General features: G+C 39.5%; 1 protein-coding gene across 1 annotated transcript in view; it reads left to right on the top strand.

The window, feature by feature from the left end:
• The window catches only part of LOC126455676 (ATP-binding cassette sub-family C member 12-like), a 518625-nt gene that overhangs the window by 147422 nt on the left and 348508 nt on the right, over window positions 1-22695 (top strand). Inside the window, exon 10 of the mRNA XM_050091443.1 lies at window positions 10415-10557. Coding sequence (XP_049947400.1) covers window positions 10415-10557 — 143 coding nt within the window. The remainder of the gene's footprint in view (window positions 1-10414; window positions 10558-22695) is intronic.

Here is a 22695-nt window from a genome sequence, read left to right as displayed (position 1 = left end):
ACAGGACAAGGTACAAAGAAAGAAAGAAAATATAGCTTTTAAAAATAATTACTATATTTTGGGTACCCATTTGTATTGTGTGTTCCCAGTATACACCTTCTGCCTATGCTCATTCATCCTAACTTATAACTTGGTGGTAGTCATGCCAATGTAAAAGCCCAAACAATGTTTACGCAACAGTTAGCATATGACATGGTGTTTCTCAGATGGCTATCCCTTTGATAGTATGTGTTTTACCAGTTATAGGGCTGATTCAGGAGGGTGCACAGGGCAAGTCTTGCAGTGGAGACAGTCACAGGGGTAGGATCCATAGGTTAGGGAGGTTGGTGCAGAATGAACATAGATCTGACAAAGGGTACTGTGAACATTGAGAAGGCAATGAATAGTTATTCTAAGTCTGGTGAGTAAAATCTTGGACAGAATATCAGTGTATGATTTTAAGAAGTCATAACCTCATCAAAGTAGTTGATTAATGAAACTTCCTGGCAAATTAAAACTGTGTGCCAGGCTGAGACTCGAACTCGGGACCTTTGCCTTTCGAGGGCAAAGGTCCCGAGTTCGAGTCTCGGCCTGGCACACAGTTTTAATTTGCCAGGAAGTTTCATATCAGCGCACACTCCGCTGCAGAGTGAAAATCTCATTCTAGTTGATTAATGCTTTCAAGACCAGAGTAATACTGAGTGACAAGTGGTGTACTCCTATGTCATTTTTTGGAGGGACCAGCAGTACAAGGATTGGATGTGGTGGAGCAGGAACTTTGCTTTATGACTAGGCTGGTTGGGTAATTACAACCAGTGGAGGCTGAGGTGAAAATGGTGGTGTGTATTGCTGTAAAAAGTCTGCATAAGTTCAAAGATGTTTGCCTTTAATGCCAATACTGTATGGGAGAGAACATTTCACATGGAAGGGATGGAAACTGTCAAAATGTTGGTACATTGTTTGTTAGTAAGTTTAATTTGAAAAGAAGTGTGTAGCTGACCCTCTGTGAATAAGAGGTCAACATGAAGGAAAGTGGTTATGAAATTCCACGTAGGACCAAGTGAAATTTTATTGGGAGAATATATTTAGAGATTCCAGAAATTTTAACAGTTCACCTCACCATGACTCCATATGGTTAAGATGTCATCAATGTTTCTGAAGCTAACCAGGAGCTGAGGTTTGTGAAAAGGTTGGCATAAGAAGGAGCCATCCTGGTTCCCAGTTCTGTATCCCTGATCTGTTTGTATGTCTGCCCCACAAAGGTGGAGTAGTTGTTAGTTAGTAGAAAGTTGATCAAGTGAGCAGGAGTGGTGTCATATGTTTGGAATCAGATGGGCACTGGCTGAGAAAATGTTAAGCAGCAGGCAGACCATGTACGTATGGGATGTTAGTACAGAGGGAAGTGGCATCAATGATGACAAGCAAGGTGTTTGGTGCAAGTGGGACAGGCACAGATTTCAGATGGTTGGTGTCTTTAATATAGGAGGGAAGTCTTTGTGCTATGGGTTGCAGGTGTTGATCAATTAAGGCAGATATATATGTATGGTGGGTGCTTCGAAGTCAGCAACTATGGGACAGTCAGGGTGATTGGGTTTGTGGATCTTAGGAAGAAGGGGTACGAAGCTCTATGGGTTGATGTGTTAGTCCTTGTGAAGGTCCTGAGTTTTTTAGGAGGGACTGCGTGGCTAGGGCTTCCCGTCAGGTAGACTGTTCGCCGGGTGCAAGTCTTTTGATTTGACACCAATTCGGCGACTTGCATGTCGATGGGGATGAAATGATGATGATTAGGACAACAGAACACCCAGTTCCTGAGCGGAGAAAATCTCCAACTCAGCCAGGAATCGAACGTGGGCCCTTAGGATTGACATTCTGTCACGCTGACCACTCAGCTACCGGTGGCGGACAGTTAGAAGCACTGACATGGGATCTTGATGGCAGATGTTGTAGGTAAAGGTGCCAGAAAACTGGTGTAGACATTCACTTCCAAACACACATTGGTCAAGTGCTGCAGTGGTAGATCCCTTGTCTGATGAGAAGATAATGACAGAGTCATCAGCTTTTAGGAAATGAAGAGTTTGAAGTTCTGCAGAGGACAGCTTAGGGTCCTGTTTTAAGTACCTGAGGAAGGGTTGTGAAACAATGCTGTTGTAATTAGGTATAAGTACAACATGACCAGTAGATTGAATACAACTCAACTTTATTTCACAGAAGCATTAACAACTTGAACACAGTATTTAAGTAACATTGAGCAGGAACCAATTACATACATAAAGAGCTGTGGCAATACATGTAGAGAACTGAGGATGAAAGTAGCTTTGCTAGCCTTAAATAGATGGTGCCCAGGGCAGGCTCTGATGGTGATCTCTCTCTCTCTCTCTCTCTCTCTCTCTCTCTCTCTCAGTCACTCACTCACACAAACACACACACACACACACACACACACACAAGTCTGAGGCACCCTCTGCAAATGGCATAGCACTGCTGCATATGTGGCCTTTTAAAAGTACGTGCATACGTCACTGCTTTCCTCCTCTCTTAGGAAGATCATGGCTTCTTGAGGTGTCCATGCTGTCCTCCTCATCTGCTGGGCTCTGTCTAAGGTGGAAAGTTTAGTGTGCCATCTCATGAGCTTTAGATGCAGACACATTCTGCTCCTACCTTTCCATGTCAAAGCATACGGGAAGACCAAGGCCGGGACTGTTTCCATGTCGACCTCGGTCATCAGCTCTGGTTGCGGTGCTCCTGGTGCTGGTGATACTGGTACAAACAGTTGTTCAGGAATGATTGAAGTAATCCCTGATGATGGTGTTTGAAGAAATAGAGGAACTGCTGATTCGGCCACAGGGTGGATGCCCTCACCTGCACAGTAATGCAGAACTGACAATGGCAGTTGATGTGGCATCTGTTGTGGATGGGTATGGAGGCAATGGTGTGACATCAAGGGGCACCCAGCCATCCACATGAAGGTGAAGCTGGCCATGGTTCCTCAAGCAGAGGCCATCCCCCGTGCAGATATCGTGGAAGTGCCACCCCCAACTCCTGTCAATGAGAGCTGGAACCCATTTAGGGTAATGTCCAAAACTCTGCCTCAAGACAGCCACATCTGGCAGGAAGAGAGACAGCGGATACACGGATTGATGTCCAGGTGGACGATACAGGAGGTGTAGCAGTGTCCTCAGCTGTCACCTGTGCAGTAGCTATGCCAGGCTCTTCTTACTAAATGGTGTAAAATAGTATGAGGAAAGAAAACGATCAAAGGCAACATTGGGTGAATAGGTGGCAAAATAATTTTTCAGCTGAGTTTTGAACGTTTTCACTAGGCATTACACCTCAGCATTAGGTTTTGGATGGAATGACAGGGCGAGGATGTGACAGATACCACAGGAATTCCAAAATGCCGCAAATTCATGTGATGAAAATTGTGGACAATTATTGGGCCAGTGTTCAAGTGAAAAAAATTTGCACAAGGCTACAATGGTGGCAGTTGTGAATGTAGAGACACAATGAAGAACATACAGAAAAGAAGAATGTGTGTCAATGACCAACAGCCAATAAGTGTTGAGAAAGGGGCCAGCAGAAACCACATATGTACGGTGGCATGCACACGATGGCATAGGCCAAGGAGACAATAATGCCCTGAGAGCTGCTAGGTGCATCACAAACTGTGAACAAAAGGCAAACAGGTGTGTAACTTCACCATCCAAGATGAGCCAAAAAACGTGTTGACAGGTTAACACTTTTGTGTGTGATACATCCCAATGATCGGCATGTAATAAACGGAGAACCTCTGAAGGAAGCACAGAGGGGATCACTGCTCAAGGGGCCATGTTACCCATGTCTAAAAGCAGCACACCATCCACAACAGAGAATCAGTGTCAAAAGATGTAATAATTATGTAGTGGGTCGGATACACGAGAAGGTAGTGAATCTGGCCAACCATGTTGTATGAATGTTATGACCTTCCACAAAGTGGGATCTGAAGCTACAGCCTTCATGACCCATGTGCTAGTTACAGGAAAACCATTAATTATCTGCTGCATGGTAACATAAATGTGCAAACAAAGCAATTTATTCTGATCAAATCCTGGGTCCAGACCTGCTGGCAGGTGTGACAGAGCATTGGCATTTGCGTGTTGGTTAGTAGGGTAGAAATGAATCTTGTAGATGTAACATGAAAGGAAACAACCCCAATATTCAGTGTGATATGGTCCTTCATCTGTTAATGATGCAGAAGCATTGAATAAGAAAACTAGTGGTTTGTGATCGGTGACCAGATGGAGTTTGGTACCATAGCATAAAACATTGAATTTCGACACAGCGTATACAATTCCAGAGCTTCCCTTTCTATGTGAGAGTACCTAGTCTGAGCAGGAGTCAGAATTTTTGAGGCATAAGCAGTAGGCCTCTCGGAGCCATCGAGACACCTATTAGCCAATACCACCCCCAGCCCAAATTGTGATGCATCTGTCACAAGGACCAAGTGGAGGCCTGATTGGTGCATCACTCAGCAGGGTGTAGACAGCAACATGGTCTTAATGGTGGAAAACGTGGTTTCACAAGCAGAAATGCGACCCTTTGCACAGCAACGCATGTAAAATCTATGCAATTGTCGCTGCCCAGGTGAAAGTTTGTGGTAGTAAGTGACTTTGCATAGAAAAGCCTGAAGTTCTTTGACTGGTATAGGGTGTGAAAGTGACACAATAGCAGAAACATGTTGATGCATGTGTTTGAGACCTTCATGAGGAACTTCAGATCCAAGATAAATAATAGAAGATTGAAAAAAATTGACATTTTTCTAAATTACACTTCAGCCCAGCCGCTTGAAGAAGAGAAAAATGAGTACAGAGTTTTTGCAGATGTTCTTTAGTGGAGGTACCAGAAACTACAATGTCACCCAAATAATCTGCACAACCTGGTACAGACACTGTAAGTTGTTCCAAAAAATGTTGAAAAATAGTGGGAGCACTGGCAACTCCAAAAGGCAACTGCAAGTATTGGCACGTTCCAAAAGGAGTATTGACAACTAATAAACATTTTGACTCTGTATCTAAAGAGAGTTGTAAATAGGTGTCTGACAAGTCAATTTTTGAGAAATATTGACCATCTGATAACTTTGCAAAGAGTTCATCCAGGCGCAGTTTCGGATATGTATCTGCTATAGATTGTGCATTCACAGAAACTTTGAAATCATCACAGTGGTGTAACCTGCCTGACGATTTCTTTGCTATAACCAAGGGATGGGTCATTCACTTGATGCAATAGGCCAAACAATGCCAGATTCTGTGAAGCAATCTAATTCATCTTTGACTTGCTCCCTGAGTGCCACAGGAACCAGACAGGTGCAGAAAAAACAAGGCCTGTCATAAGGTTTCATGGTAAAGTGCAATTGAAAATTGTTGGCACACCCCAATCCAAGAGAGAACAGAGAGGAAAACTCAGAACATAATGCATCTAACTGTGTATATGGAACTTTTTCAGACACTAAATTCACTTCATATGAAGTGGTAAAACCTGACTACTTAAATGCTCCTAATTCAAAAAGATTCTCTGTATGTGTATTAACTACAACAAGAAATGTAAGTGGGTGGACTACTGATTTGTAGGTCACTGGGGCAGAGAACTGTCTGAGAAAAGGAATGGTCTGTTTATTGTAATGTATTAATGTGCATGACACAGGGAGAAGCAGAGGGGAGCTCAAGTTCATATAATGTGTGAGTTTAATAAGGTTACTACAGTTCCTGTATTGACTTGTATGTGCAGGACTTTATGGAAGACCATAACATCAATGGAAAGCTCGTTTGGGGTAACAGAAATAGCTGATATGATGTTTACATCCACATCTGCAAAAGGATCATTGTGCTGAATTTTTACATTACAAACATAAGCTTTGTGGCACTTTTGTTGCAATTATGACAAGTAGATCAGTCTTTTGGGCTGTCTGGATACTCATGGTTAATGAAACAATAAGGACAGGATGAGAACATGGAATGCATATGTTGCTGTTTACTGATCTGTTTGCTTTATTGATGCAGCTGCTGGTAGCAAGGCTAGCCAACTTGATGCTGTGATTGTGTGCAGACTGCCACAACTATGTCTTCCCACTGTGAACAGTCTGAAGCTTGGTGTGAAAGAGAGGGCTGCACTGCTGACACCTCATACCATTATTTAATTTGGTTGCCTACAGCTGACAACACCTTTAATGACTAAAATACCTAAGACCTTGAAGATGGATTATTTTTATTGATAAATGATAACAATTAGCTAGTTTGCATTGTCACAACAGCTAGACAGAGAAAATTCAAAAATTGCTAGCTGCTACCCAGACTATTTTCCCACTTTGGGATACAAGAGCCACCATCTCATACAACTGACCCAATTGACTCATTTCTGCAGGAAAAAGAAAATGTGAACACAGGAGCACTTCCATAAGACTTTCAAGGCATGAAATAAAGCTTAAATCTGCTCATGAAACAAATTTCTGTATTCTGTTGCTCCAAAATGAGACCAGAATAGGAATTTGAGATTAACTGCTCTAGACAATATTAACATGTTTTATCATTTTATCTATCTGACCTTGACCACAGCTGATTTATTATATGACATCCCTTGTATTTGGAGGGCTATTTTTATTGTTGGATACTTCATTTTGTTTCATCTGGTTCTTTTGACCATAACTGATACTTACCAGCCTTTTTCGAAACCATCTGGTGTTAAACATATTGACAAGGAACTTAGTGAATATATACAAGAACAAGTCAAAAATAAAGGCTACTTTTTAAAAAGAGACTTTTTACTGTGAAAACAAAATTGCATATAACATCCTTTCCTACACAGTATCTCAAAAAACTATATGTGCTTTATCCATCTTATGACAAGTTTCCTAATTCTGTCCTGGAAGATGTTTTGTGGAATGATGCACATCCACCCTCAATTCACCTCCACAATATCATCATCCAATGAAAACTATGAATCTTAGAGGTGCTCCTTAATCAGTGATGGCTGACTGGAGGAGCCAAGGAAGGCTGAACCTCTTCACATTTGTGTAGTTGAAGTAGTAACAGTAGTTGTAGTGGTAGTAGTTATTTTTACAACAAACCTTTATGCAGTTTTGTCAGCAGGCACAAAAGACATTAGCTTGTGTTATTCCATCTGAACCATCAACATTAGAGAGCAAGTCAAAGTGTGAAAGGGTAGCCGTAACCTAAAGCACAAGAAGAACGAAGCATACTACGTTGAGGCCAGACACAAGCCAGGCTGCCATTATGTCACTGCTGGAAACAGAAGAGGTACAGGCTGCCTTAGCCATGATACCATGCACTTCTGTGCCATGAGAGGTCTCTCCCCTGTGTTAATTATCTTGTGTGTAGTGAATCTGGACAAAGCCTAACTTTTTACAAGTACTGATGTAACAGTTTTGAGTGAGGACATCATTTCTTCCTTCTAGGCACTTTTGTTTCCCAGGGGATGTGAAACTGAACAACATAAAATTTTGAAGAAAGGATGTCCAACACTGACATCACACTCTCTTCAGAAAGATAAGTTAAAAGAATGTGCATTTCAATCTTCATGGTATGAACAGCACAAGTGGTTGTGTGGTGGCCCTACAAAAGGAAAATTATTCTGCTGGCTATATTTGCTCTGAAGCACCGAAAAACAAAATGGTCTGCCAAGGGTTTTGATAATCCAGAGAATCTGTCTAGAGGTTTAGCACAGCACGCTTGTTATAAAGATCATCTAAGTAGTTTTATTTGAGTTAAAGAACTATCCAAACAAATGTTTAGTATTTCAGAATTACTTAATGAACATCACAAACCAAAGAAAATGAGACAAAACAGTGAAGTGAAAACTAACAGAGATCATGAAAATTCTAATTGACGTCATAAGTCTTTTGTGTGAACAGGATATGAGTCAGAAAATTCCCTGTGTCCTGGAAATTACAGAGCCTTTTTTAAACTTGTGCCAAAAAGTGATGAAGATTTGAAAGCATACAGGAAGAAATAGGCTATTTTTTGAATTTTCAAAAATTACACAGAACATACCGATTCACTGTATAAATGAATCCATTTATGAATGTATACATTCAAGGTTGGGTAGAAGCTCATTCTATTCCTGCATTGTGGATGAAGCAACACATGTTTTGGACTAGTCACAATGCTCTATTCTTATGTGGCTGGTTAACTGCAGCAGTGACATTCAAGAATTTCTTCTTGGTTTTCATGATGTTAGCCAAGCTAGAACTGCTGCTGCTTTATTCACTATGCTGAATGGCATGTTTCAGAATTATGAAATAAAGAATAAACTGGTAGCCCAGATCTATGGTTGTGATCCTCTTCTTGCAGGAGAATTAAATAAACTGCAATCTTAGGTCAGTAAAATTGCCTCCCAAGCTATTTTTACCTACTGTTTTGCACATCATTTAAATTTAGTCTTGCAGCGGAGCTATTCTTGTATAGTATCACTAAGGATTTTTTCTCCATGTTTCACAGTATTCACTTCTCCAATTGGGCTCAGCATTTCCCTGTAGACAGTGTGGATTCTGTTTTGTGAAAATATGGTGTGTTCTTCAGCTGCATATAGAACTGACATTTTACTTTGTCAGTTTGAGAGATGTAATGAAAAGAGAATGAAATGGACCAAATTCTTCCAGTAGCTTTCAAACTGTTTTGTCTAATTTTGTACCATTCTTGCAGCACATTCTTCAGTTGAAAGGAGTTTTTGTAGTTTTAAATGCATAAAAACATATTTGAGGAATAGTATGGCCCAGGATTGTATATCAGCTCTCGGCTCTTGTCTCTACCTCACTTGAGAAACCAGTGATTACTTGAAAACCAAGAGCATGGTATGATGATGTCATCAAAAGATTTGGGAAGAAGAAGGATTGTTGAGTTAGCTTCTTTTATAAGTAACAATGCTCAACTGCACAATCTAACAGTTCATTTGTAGATAAAATTAAGTGTCATTATTATTATTACCGTTATTATTATTGAAAATAGAATAAGGCTTTCACCCCAAAAGATTTTCCAGCAACAGTTATTGTTATTATTATTATCATTATCATTATCATCATCATCATTATTATTTTTATTTTTTATTTTTATTATTACTGTTAGCAGTAGCATTAGTAGTGGTAGTCTTCATCATCATCTTAGTAGTAATAATAGTAGCAGCGGTGGTCATTAGAAATGCAATATATGTGTATACTGAAAGGGAAGGAAAAGGGATTTTCAATATGTTTCGCAGCCTCCACAGAATAAGGTCCAAAAACAAGAAAATCACTTTTGAGGTAGGACATGGGGGAGGGGGAGGGGTGTGTGGAGAAGCAGTGGTGGGCTGCTTCACTGCTCCACCAGGTAAATACCAAGATTTTAAAAGCTCTGGCTGTCTTTCCCAGCTGTATGAGGATTGTGAATTATTCTGAAGCAAAACCACACTTTCTGAAAGTTTGCCTCTCCTCTTTCATTTGATTTTGGGTTTTAGGCCTATCAGTAGCACATAATAGCTGTCAATATTCACTGTTTGACCTTCAGGATTGTAATTAATCCACAGTGTACCTCCCATATCCCACAAAACTGTCATTGTCAACTTTCCTGCAGATCATGGCTTTTGGAATATTTTTGCTGAGGTGAAGTTCGATATTTCAACATGATATTATGCTGCTTACTGTGCGGTTGCCACTGATGGACCCAAATCTCATCACTGATTACTATGTGGCTAAGAAAGTCTCTCCTTCCTTTCCAAACCACACCATATGTTATATTAAGTGCTACCAATCATTTTCTCATCTTTTTTAATGTTCCTGTTCATTTTGGAAGTGGATGACCTACATGAATGGTTTTTGTCACAGACAGATAAATGCTCACTTTTAAATATTTCATTCACTAAGAGAGTTATCACTGTATTGTAACTTCATTCTGCAAATTATCTCCAAATATTTAGTGCCTTCAAAGTACAGCAAACAAAACATTCCAATCATTTCTTTCATGGCGCATCTGGCCAATGGGAAATTTATGAGAAAATGATCTGAAACCATTTAAATAGGGGTATTATTTTGACCAACAGAGCTATGCACAAGAAAAACTGTGAGAATAATGCATGTCATTGTTGAGTCAGTGATATCAACCTATGGAGTACAAAAAAATTGTTTTTTATTATTGTGTGTAACATACATCATCTTTTCTTCATGCATATATTTGTTATGGTTCACTACATAAATTGTGAATCAATATTATCATGAAAATTAATAGTATTTAACCTCAAAAAGTTAGCTACATATTTTTACTGTTGTTATTGAAACAGATTTTATTTGTACTGTGTACAAATTTGTATTGACTGATACATGTGTAGTTATGACATTGTGTGCATAGAAGTTCCTGCAATATTTAAAATAAATTTATTATTTTATAACACACACATTCTTATACTTTCATTTTTTCAGCAACAAGAAAAGAAGAACTTCGATATGTAAAAGAATCTTACATTTGGAATACTATTGGAATATCTCTTGTTCATACCATTCCAATCATGTCTGCATCAACATTGCTGCTGTTCAGAAGCTTGTTTAATGTTCCTTCATACATGGTGAGCTATTTACCGTAATGATGGATAAAAAGTAAATTGCTACCCAGTATTGCATTAGCTGTCTAATTAGTTTCATTTAAGTTGATATTTTTTTTAACAACAGAGAAACACCATAAAATCATATTGCTTTTGATTGGCATCCCATGTAGCATCAATTATAAGAGACTGCATCTGTGGCCTTCAAAATGGTATGTTTAAATGTGAACACAAATGAGAATTACACCTCTATTCATACTACCAATAATATAGAATCAAGAGAGGTTTTTAAAAAATCAAAAGGAAAGGAAAATATACCTTTTTTTGTGGTCATTGTATCGCAGAATAGATGTTTTCAGTTTGTCAGAGACATTTCAGTTCCTGTATTGTGGAAAAGTTATAATCATTAATTGGAAAATATTAATAACTTTCCAGATGTGAGTGTATATTTTTAAGAGTGAGTTATCACAGAATAGAAATTCAGCTAAAGTTGCTCAACAAGGGAAAGTCATCTGGACTGTATGAGGTACTCGTAATTCTACAGAAACTACATGAAAGAAATTTCTCATCTCCTAGCAGGTTACTGGTGCAATCAAGTGCACATTGCTGAACATTGAGCTCTGTGGCAGACGACTTCTACATATTCCTTTGTTGAGGCAATGATATCAGTTATAGCTGCGGATGGCACAAGATTACAAAGATTGGACTGTTGGATTGTGCATCATTCAAAATGTTTTACCTGGTCAGATAATCATGTTTGTTGCTATACCAAGTCAGTAATCATGTCCAGATGTGCTACCATCCAGTAAAATGGCTGCTCAAAATATGCACTGTGCCAGGGATGCAGGCCACCTATGCTGGATGCTGATGTTCACCTGAGGTTCCACAGGACATGTGGTTGTAATCAGATGGACTTGGTAATCTGTGCAATAAGTGCAAATTATTGCAGATACATGAATGCTTTCATGTATTATGTCTTCCCATGGCTTTATCCAGCGTGATAATTTCTCATGTCACAAGGGCAGAATCATGCTGCAGTGGTATGAGGAGCATGGCAGTGAACTCATATTGATTTCCTGGCAACCAAATTTGCTTCACCTGAACTCAGTGGAACACGTATGTTTTATTATTAGCTGTCAGCTCCATGCCCACAAAACACCAGCCATAATTCATGGAGATTTGGTGACCTCTGAGTAGAAATCTGGGGCCAAATAACTCTAACACAACTACAAAGGATTTGTCAAATTCAGCTATGCAGAATTGCTGCTGTGCTGTATTTCAAAAATACAGAAACATACTATTAAGCAGGCAGTCACAATGCCTTGATACTTCAGAGTATACTTTCTGAATAATGTAAGGAATTTCATCTCTGCTATCTCTCCATGGCATTTGCCCTTTTTGTTCTTTACCTATCTTTCAGTTCCACAAATAAATTCTGGTAGTCAGGACAATATTTAGTACCTATGGGCCCCTATGCCAAGTTTATGTGGGCCCTGTCAATACAAATTCTGTGGTAATTAAGCCAAAAGATAAGTTTCAGATCAATTTTTTAGTTAAGGCTTATTTTGTAATTGTATAACAATCTACTGTAATTTCTGATTTCAGTGATAGCCATCTTTGCTGTGGCATATTTGTTATTAGCCTACAATGGTGGGTACAGGTGCTGGGGCAGATCTGCATATTGTTGCTACAGTAGTGGGTGCACCATCATAATATGTAATGGGGATGTAGACAGATTTTCTGTGATTTGGAATAGTTTTAAGTCCTTCTTTGTTTCTTTAAACCAATATAGGTTTTATTTTTTTCTGGAAATAATCAAAAATTTTTTGTTTGGTCTATTTGGGTTCATTCAAAGATGTGTCCATGTAAATTCAGTTCCTCTTTTCTCATTTTCTGAGATTTTTGTGGTTGTTTGTTAAAGGGTTTTGTTTTTGGTGTGGATTAGTTTGTTGTTACAGAATTTGTAACATAATATTTTTCTGTATATATTTATAAATTCTAGAGTGCAGCAATCAGTCATCCTTTTTTTTTTTTGTAGGTTTTATTTTGCAAATCCAGATTTTGGCTAGTGCCTAGCCATTATCAATGCATTATTTCTAGTCTCGATACACGTCAGTTCTCTGTTGTTTGGGTGTCAGTCACAGTTCCTTCAGTGTTCAATTTATAAATAATATCACAGTCACTGAGTGCACCAACTTTCCTAATGGAAGGTAACTTAATAAAATTTTTTTATATATCCTCACTTTGATCTCCAACCTTTCAACTGGTCCATGGTTGGTGAAGAATAGTGTTTCAGCTGAATTTATGGCTTGTTTTTTCATTCCATGATAGGGACCTTTTGTTGCAAACCTATGTGTTTTTGCTAAGTTGTAAGGCCAGTTGAACTTTATTTGTTCTAGATTCCCCAGCCTTTTTCTAAATGTCATTCCAGCTGATCCATTCTTCAAGATATTTGAATTCTTTAATGATTTCTATTTTTTGTTCTCCAAATTTAAGATGTTCCAGTGTTTTTTTATGTTTGTTGTTAGCTTGGTAAATTCAAAAGAGATTTTGAGACCAATTTTTCCTGCTTGTTTTTATAGTTTGATGGTCCGCTCTTAAGCTTCTCCCCAGGTTTTAGCTATTAGAACCACATCATCTGCAAAGGCTAGGCAATTGACTTTGATGCCTTTAGTCTTTGCTCCTAATCAGATTTCACTATAGGTCTTCATGTTCCAATCTCTGACTACTTTTTTAGTGCACAGTTAAATAGCAGTGGGGTGAGTTGACGTTCTTGCCATACACCAGTTTTTATCTCAAAATAGTTGGAGAGTTCTGAATTTAACTTTGGAGTTTGTCTCGGTAAGGGTTTTACTGTTTAGGTTTGTGGTTTTTTTGGTTAGGTTTAGTGCTTTTAGTATAGATATGAGGGATGTCCAGTCTACTGAGTTGTACACTTTTTAAAAATCAATGAAATTGATAATATATGATATTGTTCCTGTTTTTTTTTTTTTGTTTTTTTTTTTATCATTAGGTTTTTGAGATAAACGATTTGTTCTGGGCGGCCTCTTCCTTTGCTGAAACTTTCTTGGTATTCTCCAAATTGGTCTTCTAGTTGAGGTTCTGTTCTGTTTAGTAGGACTTTTAGAATATCTTGTATGTTACACCTAAGGGTGAAATCCCTCTGTAGTTGCCTGTTTTGGACCATTTCTTATGGAGTGGGTAGATGAGAGCCATGTTCCACTGATCTGGCATTCTTTCATTCAGTTCAGTTGTGATTTGGTTTTTGTCTGAGGTCTAGTTCACTGTCCAGTCATGTTAAGATGATCACCTGCCAAAAGCCAGAATAACAACCATTTGCATTGTGGACAACTGTGAGATATGGAGGAAGAGAGTCAGGGAATTCCGGAAGGTACCAACAGTGTAGGGTCATGCAAAGTGGTCCCACAGGATCTTGATTGGGCTTAAATCTGAGGAGTGTGGTGCCAGAGGAGTACAGTAAACTCATCTTGTCCTGTCATTCCTCGGCAGGGGTGGGGGGGGGGGGTTGGGGGGGGGGGAGGGGGGGGGGGGCGGAAACCTGCATTTGGTGGTGGACCTGATCCCCAAGGATAGATGGTGAGACCACCTAGGAAATGCCACAAAACATTCCCCAGATCATAATTCTCCCTCCTGCAGCTTGGACTCTCCAAACAATTCTTGCAAGGTGTATGATTTCAGGAGTTTCAATCCATTCAAGTCAACTGCCATCTGTATGATGGAGCATAAGACATGACTCATCTGAAAAGGCCACCTGTCACCACTCAGTGGACATCCATCTGTGAGACTGGCAAGCAAATTCCAGCCTTCATCACCAATGAATAGTAGTCAGCATGGGTGCATGAACCATGCACCTGCTGCAGAGGTCTATATGCAGTAACATTCACTGAACAGTCATAAAGAAGACACTGTTGGTAGCCCCTTGGTTTATCTGCATGCTCAGCTACTCAACAGTTACATGTCTATTTACCTGTACACATTTCCACAGCTGTCATTCACCCGTGCCATCTACAGCCTGCAGTGTACCACAGTTGCCTCAGTGTAGGTTTTGGATAGCTTCATTTTGCCATGCAGGGTATTTTTCAACCAAGGTGACATGTGAACAGTTTAAAAGTTTAGCCATTTTGGATATACATCCACCCCTGGCCCAAAAGTCAAGGATCATACCAATTTGGATAACAGATAAATTGCTCAGTTCTTGCATTATAACAATGACTGCAGCGTTTCGCCCCATCCCACCCTGACACACTTTATATACCCTTCACTGCCATCACTTGCCATCTGTGAGTGGCTATTGCAAGGTGGCACTGATTAAGGTGACTGGATTGTGAAGTTTTCAAGACCCTACATCATTGTTTTTAGTTCCTCAATGGTGAGTAGTTCCTAGTTAGTGTTGGTTGTGTTTCAGGTGCTGAACTTCATTTTTTTTCTATGGCTTTTTCTCAGTTGCAGAGGTTTCTGAAATATTCTCCTGATATTTTGCAATTATCCTTGTTGTTGTTGGCAATACTTTTTGTCTTGGAGTTGTAGGGCTGGTGGGTTGTATTTAGCTATTTTTTGTTTAAAAGTCTGTAAAATATTTTTATGTTGTTTTTGATTATGCCTTCATTGGTCTGAAAGAGGAGGAGGTCTTCTGGGGCTTTTTTGATTCTTTTGAGGTTGTTTCTGACACATTTCCTCACATTTAAGATGTTTCATCTGTTATATTCATTTTTCTGTGAGTGCCACTGTCTTTTCTTCTCAGTTCAATGAATATATCACAAACTTCTCTCAGATAGGCTTGTTTTTGGCTTTGGTTGTGTGAGTTGGTTGGTCAGGTTTAGTTATTAGAATTTCTTTTTTTTTATCCCAGTTTTGGTTTTGCATGTCTTCAGTTGCGAGAGGAAACTTTTTTGAGTTTATTATCTTCTTTCAATGATAATTTCTGCTCTTGAGTTTATTGGTTCAGTTTTTTCTTTTGGCAACAATTTTTGAGTTTTATTTTAGAAAGGTAGTGATCAGAGACTAGGTTTGCACCTCTGAGGACTTTGGCATTTTGTGTTTCTCTATGGAACTATGAGGGACATGTGATTAAGTTTGAAAGCACATAGGTGTTTATTTGGTGAGCTCTGTGTTTCCTATTGCCGTGGTGACTTTTTAAAAGACATTGATTTCAGGACCATGTTGTCTGCTTGTCTTAGTTCTCTCAATCTGATGCCATTTTGGTTAGTTCTGTTATGTGATGGATAGTTCCTAAGAATGTTTCTACATCTGCATCTACATCTACATCAATACTCATCAAATCACCATGAGGTGCATGACAGAGGATTGTAACAGTTGTAGGGGTTTCTTCTTGTTCCAGTCATGTATGGAGCATGGGAATAATGATTGTCTGAATTCTTCTGTGTGTGCAGTAATTATTCTGATCTTATTGTTACAATACTATGTGAGCACTATGTAGAGGGTTGCAGTACAGGGTGACACAGAATAACGGGAATGTTTGACTTGAGTAGTGGCAGCCATGGGCAGGTGGCAGCACTGTGGGTTCATGACATTTATCGAGTAAACAGTCTGCCATTTCAGTAATCATGGATCAGTGGAATGGACAACAGCATGTGTTAACCATAAAAATGTTTTATGAAAACAATGATAGTTTTGTAGTGGCATAGAGAGAGTTTTGATGTTTTTATAATTTAGGATGTCATAATGCCATTCTGTTGAAACTCACAATAAAATGTTGGATTAATAAATCTGAAGAGACTGGATCTGTCCTCAAGAAGAAACCGACAGGACAAACAAGAAGTGTGCATTCTCCAGTAAACATTGATGTTGTAAGCAAGTGTGCCTTATGGAGCCCACAGCATTCAATTCATAAGCAAGCAGCTGTGCTTGGAATGTCCCAGGAGTGTGTTTGCAGAATTATTCATCTTGATTTAAAATTTCATCTGTGCAACAATTGAAGGACAACAATTACCGGTCACAATTAGGATTCTGTCAACAAATGATAGCAGAAATGAACAATGACGATGAATTTCTAAACAAGTTGTGGATGTCAGACCAGGCACATTTTCATCTCACAGGTTTTGTGAATAAACAGAACTACCATTACTGGGCAAACACAAATCCTAATGATGTTCATGAGTGCCCCTTATATTCTACTAATATGACACTATTGTGTGGTGTTTCATCACATTGGATTATTGGGCTGTATTTGTCACAAATGAAAAGGGAAACACAGTAACTGTCAATGCCGATTGTTACATGGAGATTTTACAAACTTTTGTTTCACATGCATTGAACAACTTTCCAAGCATTCAAGAAGCCTGGTTTCACCAGGACATATCAATATCACACACTGCATAGCAATTGATGGCATATGTGTGAGTATTGTTTGGCAACCATGTGATCTCATCATTCAGTAACATTCCCTGGCCCCCTAGATCACCAGATTTGTCTGTTTGTGATTTTTTCGTGTGGGACTACCTCAAGAGCAAAGTCTACACAACTCAAACAAGAACCCTGGATGAGTTAAAACAGAGAATTCAGGATGCAATTCACAGTATCCCAGCTGAGATGGGTCCGATGACCGTAGCAGTCTGGTCCCTTTAATCCCCCAAACCAACCAACCAGCTGAGATGTTGCAGCTGTCAATTAGGAATCTCAACAGCAGATTTCACGAACGTATTCATACAAAAGGATCCCATGTAAAGGACATAATTTTAAAAAAATGATAAATGCCATCAATATTTGGTAAATGACAAAGTTGTAAGATTTCAATCACTATGAATGCAATTTCTTTCTTTCCTTCATCATTTCTAGTTTTATTGGATTGTGAAAGTGTTCCTGTTTTTCTGTGTCACCCTGTGTATCTGTAGAATAATCATTTAAAGCTGATTCTTGAAACTTTGTTAATAGACTTTCTCAAGATAGTTTACATCTGTCTTTAAGAGTCTGCCATTTCAGTTCCTTCAGTATCTCTCTGACACACTTCCATGGATTAAACAAACCTGTGACCAATTGTGCTGCCTTTCTCTGTGCACATACAGTACCAGTATTAGTCCTGTCTGGTATGGGTTTCACACCCTTGGGCAATGTTGTAGAATTGGTTAGGTGAGTGATTTTAAGCAATCTCTTTTATAGACTGATTGCTCTTCCCCAGTATTCTACCAATAACCTGATGTCTACCACCTGCTTTACCCACAACTGAACTTATGTGATCATTCAATTTCATATCCCTACAAAGTGTTATCCCCAGGAATTTGTATGAATTGGCTGATTCCAACAGTCTCTCACTACATTATAGTCATAGGATACTACTTTTTTTTCATTTTGTGAAGTGCAAAATTTTACATTTCTGAACATTTCGAGCAAGTTGCCAATCTCTGTACAGTGCTTAAATATTATCAGGCTTTGACAGAATATTTATGCAGCTTCTCTCAGATATTACTTCATTATAGATAACTGCATCATCTGTAAAAAGCCTGATTTTACTACTAATATTGTCCGCAAGGCCATTAATATACAACATGAACAGCAAGGGTCCCAACGCACTTCTGTGGGACACACCCAAAGTTACTCCTGCATTTGATGATGACTCTCCATCCAAGATAACATGTTGTGTCCTCCCTACCAAAAAACCCTCAACCCAGTCACAAATTTCACTTGAGACTCCATATTATCATACTTTTGACAATAAGTGTAGGTGTGGTACTGAGTCAAATGCTTTTCAGAAATCAAGAAACACTGCATCTACCTGGTTGCCTTGATCAAGTTATTAGTATGTCATGAGAGAAAAGTATGAGTTGAGTTTCACATGGTTGATGTTTTCGAAATCCATGCTGGTTGACATTGAGGATTTCATTCTGTTCAAGATACCTCATTATGTTAGAGCTCAGAGTATGTTCTACAATTCTACAACAAATCAATGTTAAGGATAATGGATGTAGTTTTGTGGATCACTTCTGTTTTGTGGATGACTTCTACTACTATTATTGTAGATAGGTGTGCCCTATGCTTTTCTCCAAGAACTGGGCACATTTTTTTGTGAAGTGAGAAGAATGGCTAACTCAGCCTCAAATTTAGTATAAACTGAACTCCTCCCGAACAGGCCATGAAGGCCCAATGGTATTGACCGGCCGCCATGTCATCCTCAGCTCATAGGCATCACTGGATGCGGATATGGAGGGGCATGTCATCAGCACACCGCTCTCCCGGCCGTATGTCAGTTTCCGAGACCAGTGCCACTCTTTTTCAATCAAGTAGCTCCTCAGTTTGCCTCACAAGGGCTGAGTGCACCCTGCTTGCCAACAGCGCTCAGCAGACCAGATGGTCACTCATCCAAGTGCTAGCCCAGTCCGACAGTGCTTAACTTTGGTGATCTGACTGGAACCGGTGTTATCACTGTGGCAAGGTCGTTGGCCAAATTTAGTATAGAATCTCATAGGGATTTCATTGGGCCCTGGAGCTTTGTTCAATTTTAACAAGTTCATCTGTTTCTCAATGCCACTGACACTAATACTTACTTCAGTCACCTTTGCAGTGGTACGAGGATTAAATTAGGGCAATTTTTGTGGGTTTTCGTTAGTAAAGGGATATATTGAAAATAGAGTTAAGCATTTCAGCTTTTGATTTGCTACCCTCAATATCAGTTCATGTGTCATTCGCTAGGGACTGGACACTACCTTTGGTGCCACTATATGACCAGAATTTATTTGGGTTCTGTGAGAGATCATTTGACAGTATTCTGCTACAGAAGCCATTGAAGGTAACATGCATTGCTCTCTTGATAGACAAACACGTTTCATTCAGCATTTCTCTATCTGTAGCCTTATGATTTGTTTTGAACCTATTATACAGTAATCTCTGTTTCTTTAAAATTCTCTTTACAGTGACTGTATACCATGGAGGTTCTCTTTCATAATGGGCTGTTCTACTAGGTACATATCTATCCAGTGCATGGCCAATGATTCTCTTAAACTTGAGCCAGAGTTCCTCTACATGCTCCTGCCCTGTGCAGAAAGTTTCAAGTTTGTCACTGAGATATGACACTACTAATTTTTTGTCCCCCCCCCATGAACCATGGACCTTGCCGTTGGTGGGGAGGCTTGCGTGCCTCAGCGATACAGATAGCCGTACCGTAGGTACAACCACAACGGAGGGGTATCTGTTGAGAGGCCAGACAAACGTGTGGTTCCTGAAGAGGGGCAGCAGCCTTTTCAGTAGTTGCAAGGGCAACAGTCTGGATGATTGACTGATCTGGCCTTGTAACAATAACCAAAACAGCCTTGCTGTGCTGGTACTGCGAACGGCTGAAAGCAAGGGGAAACTACGGCCGTAATTTTTCCCGAGGGCATGCAGCTTTACTGTATGATTAAATGATGATGGCGTCCTCTTGGGTAAAATATTCCGGAGGTAAAATAGTCCCCCATTCGGATCTCCGGGCGGGGACTACTCAAGAGGATGTCGTTATCAGGAGAAAGAAAACTGGCGTTCTACGGATCGGAGCGTGGAATGTCAGGTCCCTTAATCGGGCAGGTAGGTTAGAAAATTTAAAAAGGGAAATGGATAGGTTAAAGTTAGATATAGTGGGAATTAGTGAAGTTCGGTGGCAGGAGGAACAAGACTTCTGGTCAGGCGACTACAGGGTTATAAACACAAAGTCAAATAGGGGTAATGCAGGAGTAGGTTTAATAATGAATAGGAAAATAGGAATGCGGGTAAGCTACTACAAACAGCATAGTGAACGCATTATTGTGGCCAAGATAGATACGAAGCCCACACCTACTACAGTAGTACAAGTTTATATGCCAACTAGCTCTGCAGATGACGAAGAAATTGAAGAAATGTATGATGAAATAAAAGAAATTATTCAGATAGTGAAGGGAGACGAAAATTTAATAGTCATGGGTGACTGGAATTCGAGTGTAGGAAAAGGGAGAGAAGGAAACGTAGTAGGTGAATATGGATTGGGGCAAAGAAATGAAAGAGGAAGCCGCCTGATAGAATTTTGCACAGAGCACAACTTCATCATAGCTAACACTTGGTTTAAGAATCATGATAGAAGGTTGTATACATGGAAGAACCCTGGAGATACTAAAAGGTATCAGATAGATTATATAATGGTAAAACAGAGATTTAGGAACCAGGTTTTAAATTGTAAGAGATTTCCAGGGGCAGATGTGGACTCTGACCACAATCTGTTGGTTATGACCTGTAGATTAAAACTGAAGAAACTGCAAAAAGGTGGGAATTTAAGGAGGTGGGACCTGGATAAACTGAAAGAACCAGAGGTTGTACAGAGTTTCAGGGAGAGCGTAAGGGAACAATTGAAAGGAATGGGGGAAAGAAATACAGTAGAAGAAGAATGGGTAGCTCTGAGGGATGAGGTAGTGAAGGCAGCAGACAATCAAGTAGGTAAAAAGAAGAGGGTTAGTAGAAATCCTTGGGTAACAGAAGAAATATTGAATTTAATTGATGAAAGGAGAAAATATAAAAATGCAGTAAATGAAGCAGGCAAAAAGGAATACAAACGTCTCAAAAATGAGATTGACAGAAAGTGCAAAATGGCTAAGCAGGGATGGCTAGAGGACAAATGTAAGGATGTAGAGGCTTATCTCACTAGGGGTAAGATAGATACTGCCTACAGGAATATTAAAGAGACCTTTGGAGATAAGAGAACCACATGTATGAACATCAAGAGCTCAGATGGAAACCCAGTTCTAAGCAAAGAAGGGAAAGCAGAAAGGTGGAAGGAGTATATAGAGGGTCTATACAAGGGTGATGCACTTGAAGACAATATTATGGAAATGGAAGAGGATGTAGATGAAGATGAAATGGGAGATTCGATACTGCGTGAAGAGTTTGACAGAGCACTGAAGGACCTGAGTCGAAACAAGGCCCCCGGAGTAGACAAAATTCCATTGGAACTACTGACGGCCTTGGGAGAGCCAGTCCTGACAAAACTCTACCATCTGGTGAGCAAGATGTACGAAACAGGCGAAATACCCTCAGACTTCAAGAAGAATATAATAATTCCAATCCCAAAGAAAGCAGGTGTTGACAGATGTGATAATTACCGAACCATCAGTTTAATAAGCCACAGCTGCAAAGTACTAACACGAATTCTTTACAGACGAATGGAAAAACTAGTAGAAGCCGACCTCGGGGAAGATCAGTTTGGATTCCGTAGAAATACTGGAACACGTGAGGCAATACTGACCTTACGACTTATCTTAGAAGAAAGATTAAGGAAAGGCAAACCTACGTTTCTAGCATTTGTAGACTTAGAGAAAGCTTTTGACAATGTTGACTGGAATACTCTCTTTCAAATTCTAAAGGTGGCAGGGGTAAAATACAGGGAGCGAAAGGCTATTTACAACTTGTACAGAAACCAGATGGCAGTTATAAGAGTTGAGGGACATGAAAGGGAAGCAGTGGTTGGGAAGGGAGTAAGACAGGGTTGTAGCCTCTCCCCGATGTTATTCAATCTCTATATTGAGCAAGCAGTAAAGGAAACAAAAGAAAAATTTGGAGTAGGTATTAAAATCCATGGAGAAGAAATAAAAACTTTGAGGTTCGCCAATGACATTGTAATTCTGTCAGAGACAGCAAAGGACTTGGAAGAGCAGTTGAACGGAATGGATGGTGTCTTGAAGGGAGGATATAAGATGAACATCAACAAAAGCAAAACGAGGATAATGGAATGTAGTCAAGTTAAGTCAGGTGATGCTGAGGGTATTAGATTAGGAAATGAGACACTTAAAGTAGTAAAGGAGTTTTGCTATTTGGGGAGCAAAATAACTGATGATGGACGAAGTAGAGAGGATATAAAATGTAGACTGGCAATGGCAAGGAAAGCGTATCTGAAGAAGAGAAATTTGTTAACATCGAGTATAGATTTAAGTGTCAGGAAGTTATTTCTGAAAGTATTTGTATGGAGTGTAGCCATGTATGGAAGTGAAACATGGACGGTAAATAGTTTGGACAAGAAGAGAATAGAAGCTTTTGAAATGTGGTGCTACAGAAGAATGCTGAAGATTAGATGGGTAGATCACATAACTAATGATGAAGTATTGAATAGGATTGGGGAGAAGAGAAGTTTGTGGCACAACTTGACCAGAAGAAGGGATCGGTTGGTAGGACATGTTGTGAGGCATCAAGGGATCA

This window comes from Schistocerca serialis, chromosome 2 (assembly GCF_023864345.2).
Source record: "Schistocerca serialis cubense isolate TAMUIC-IGC-003099 chromosome 2, iqSchSeri2.2, whole genome shotgun sequence".
In the NCBI taxonomy this organism is placed as follows: Eukaryota; Metazoa; Arthropoda; class Insecta; order Orthoptera; family Acrididae; genus Schistocerca; species Schistocerca serialis.
Note: the sequence above shows the minus strand (reverse complement) of the source record. Positions and strands in the feature narration are given on the sequence as shown.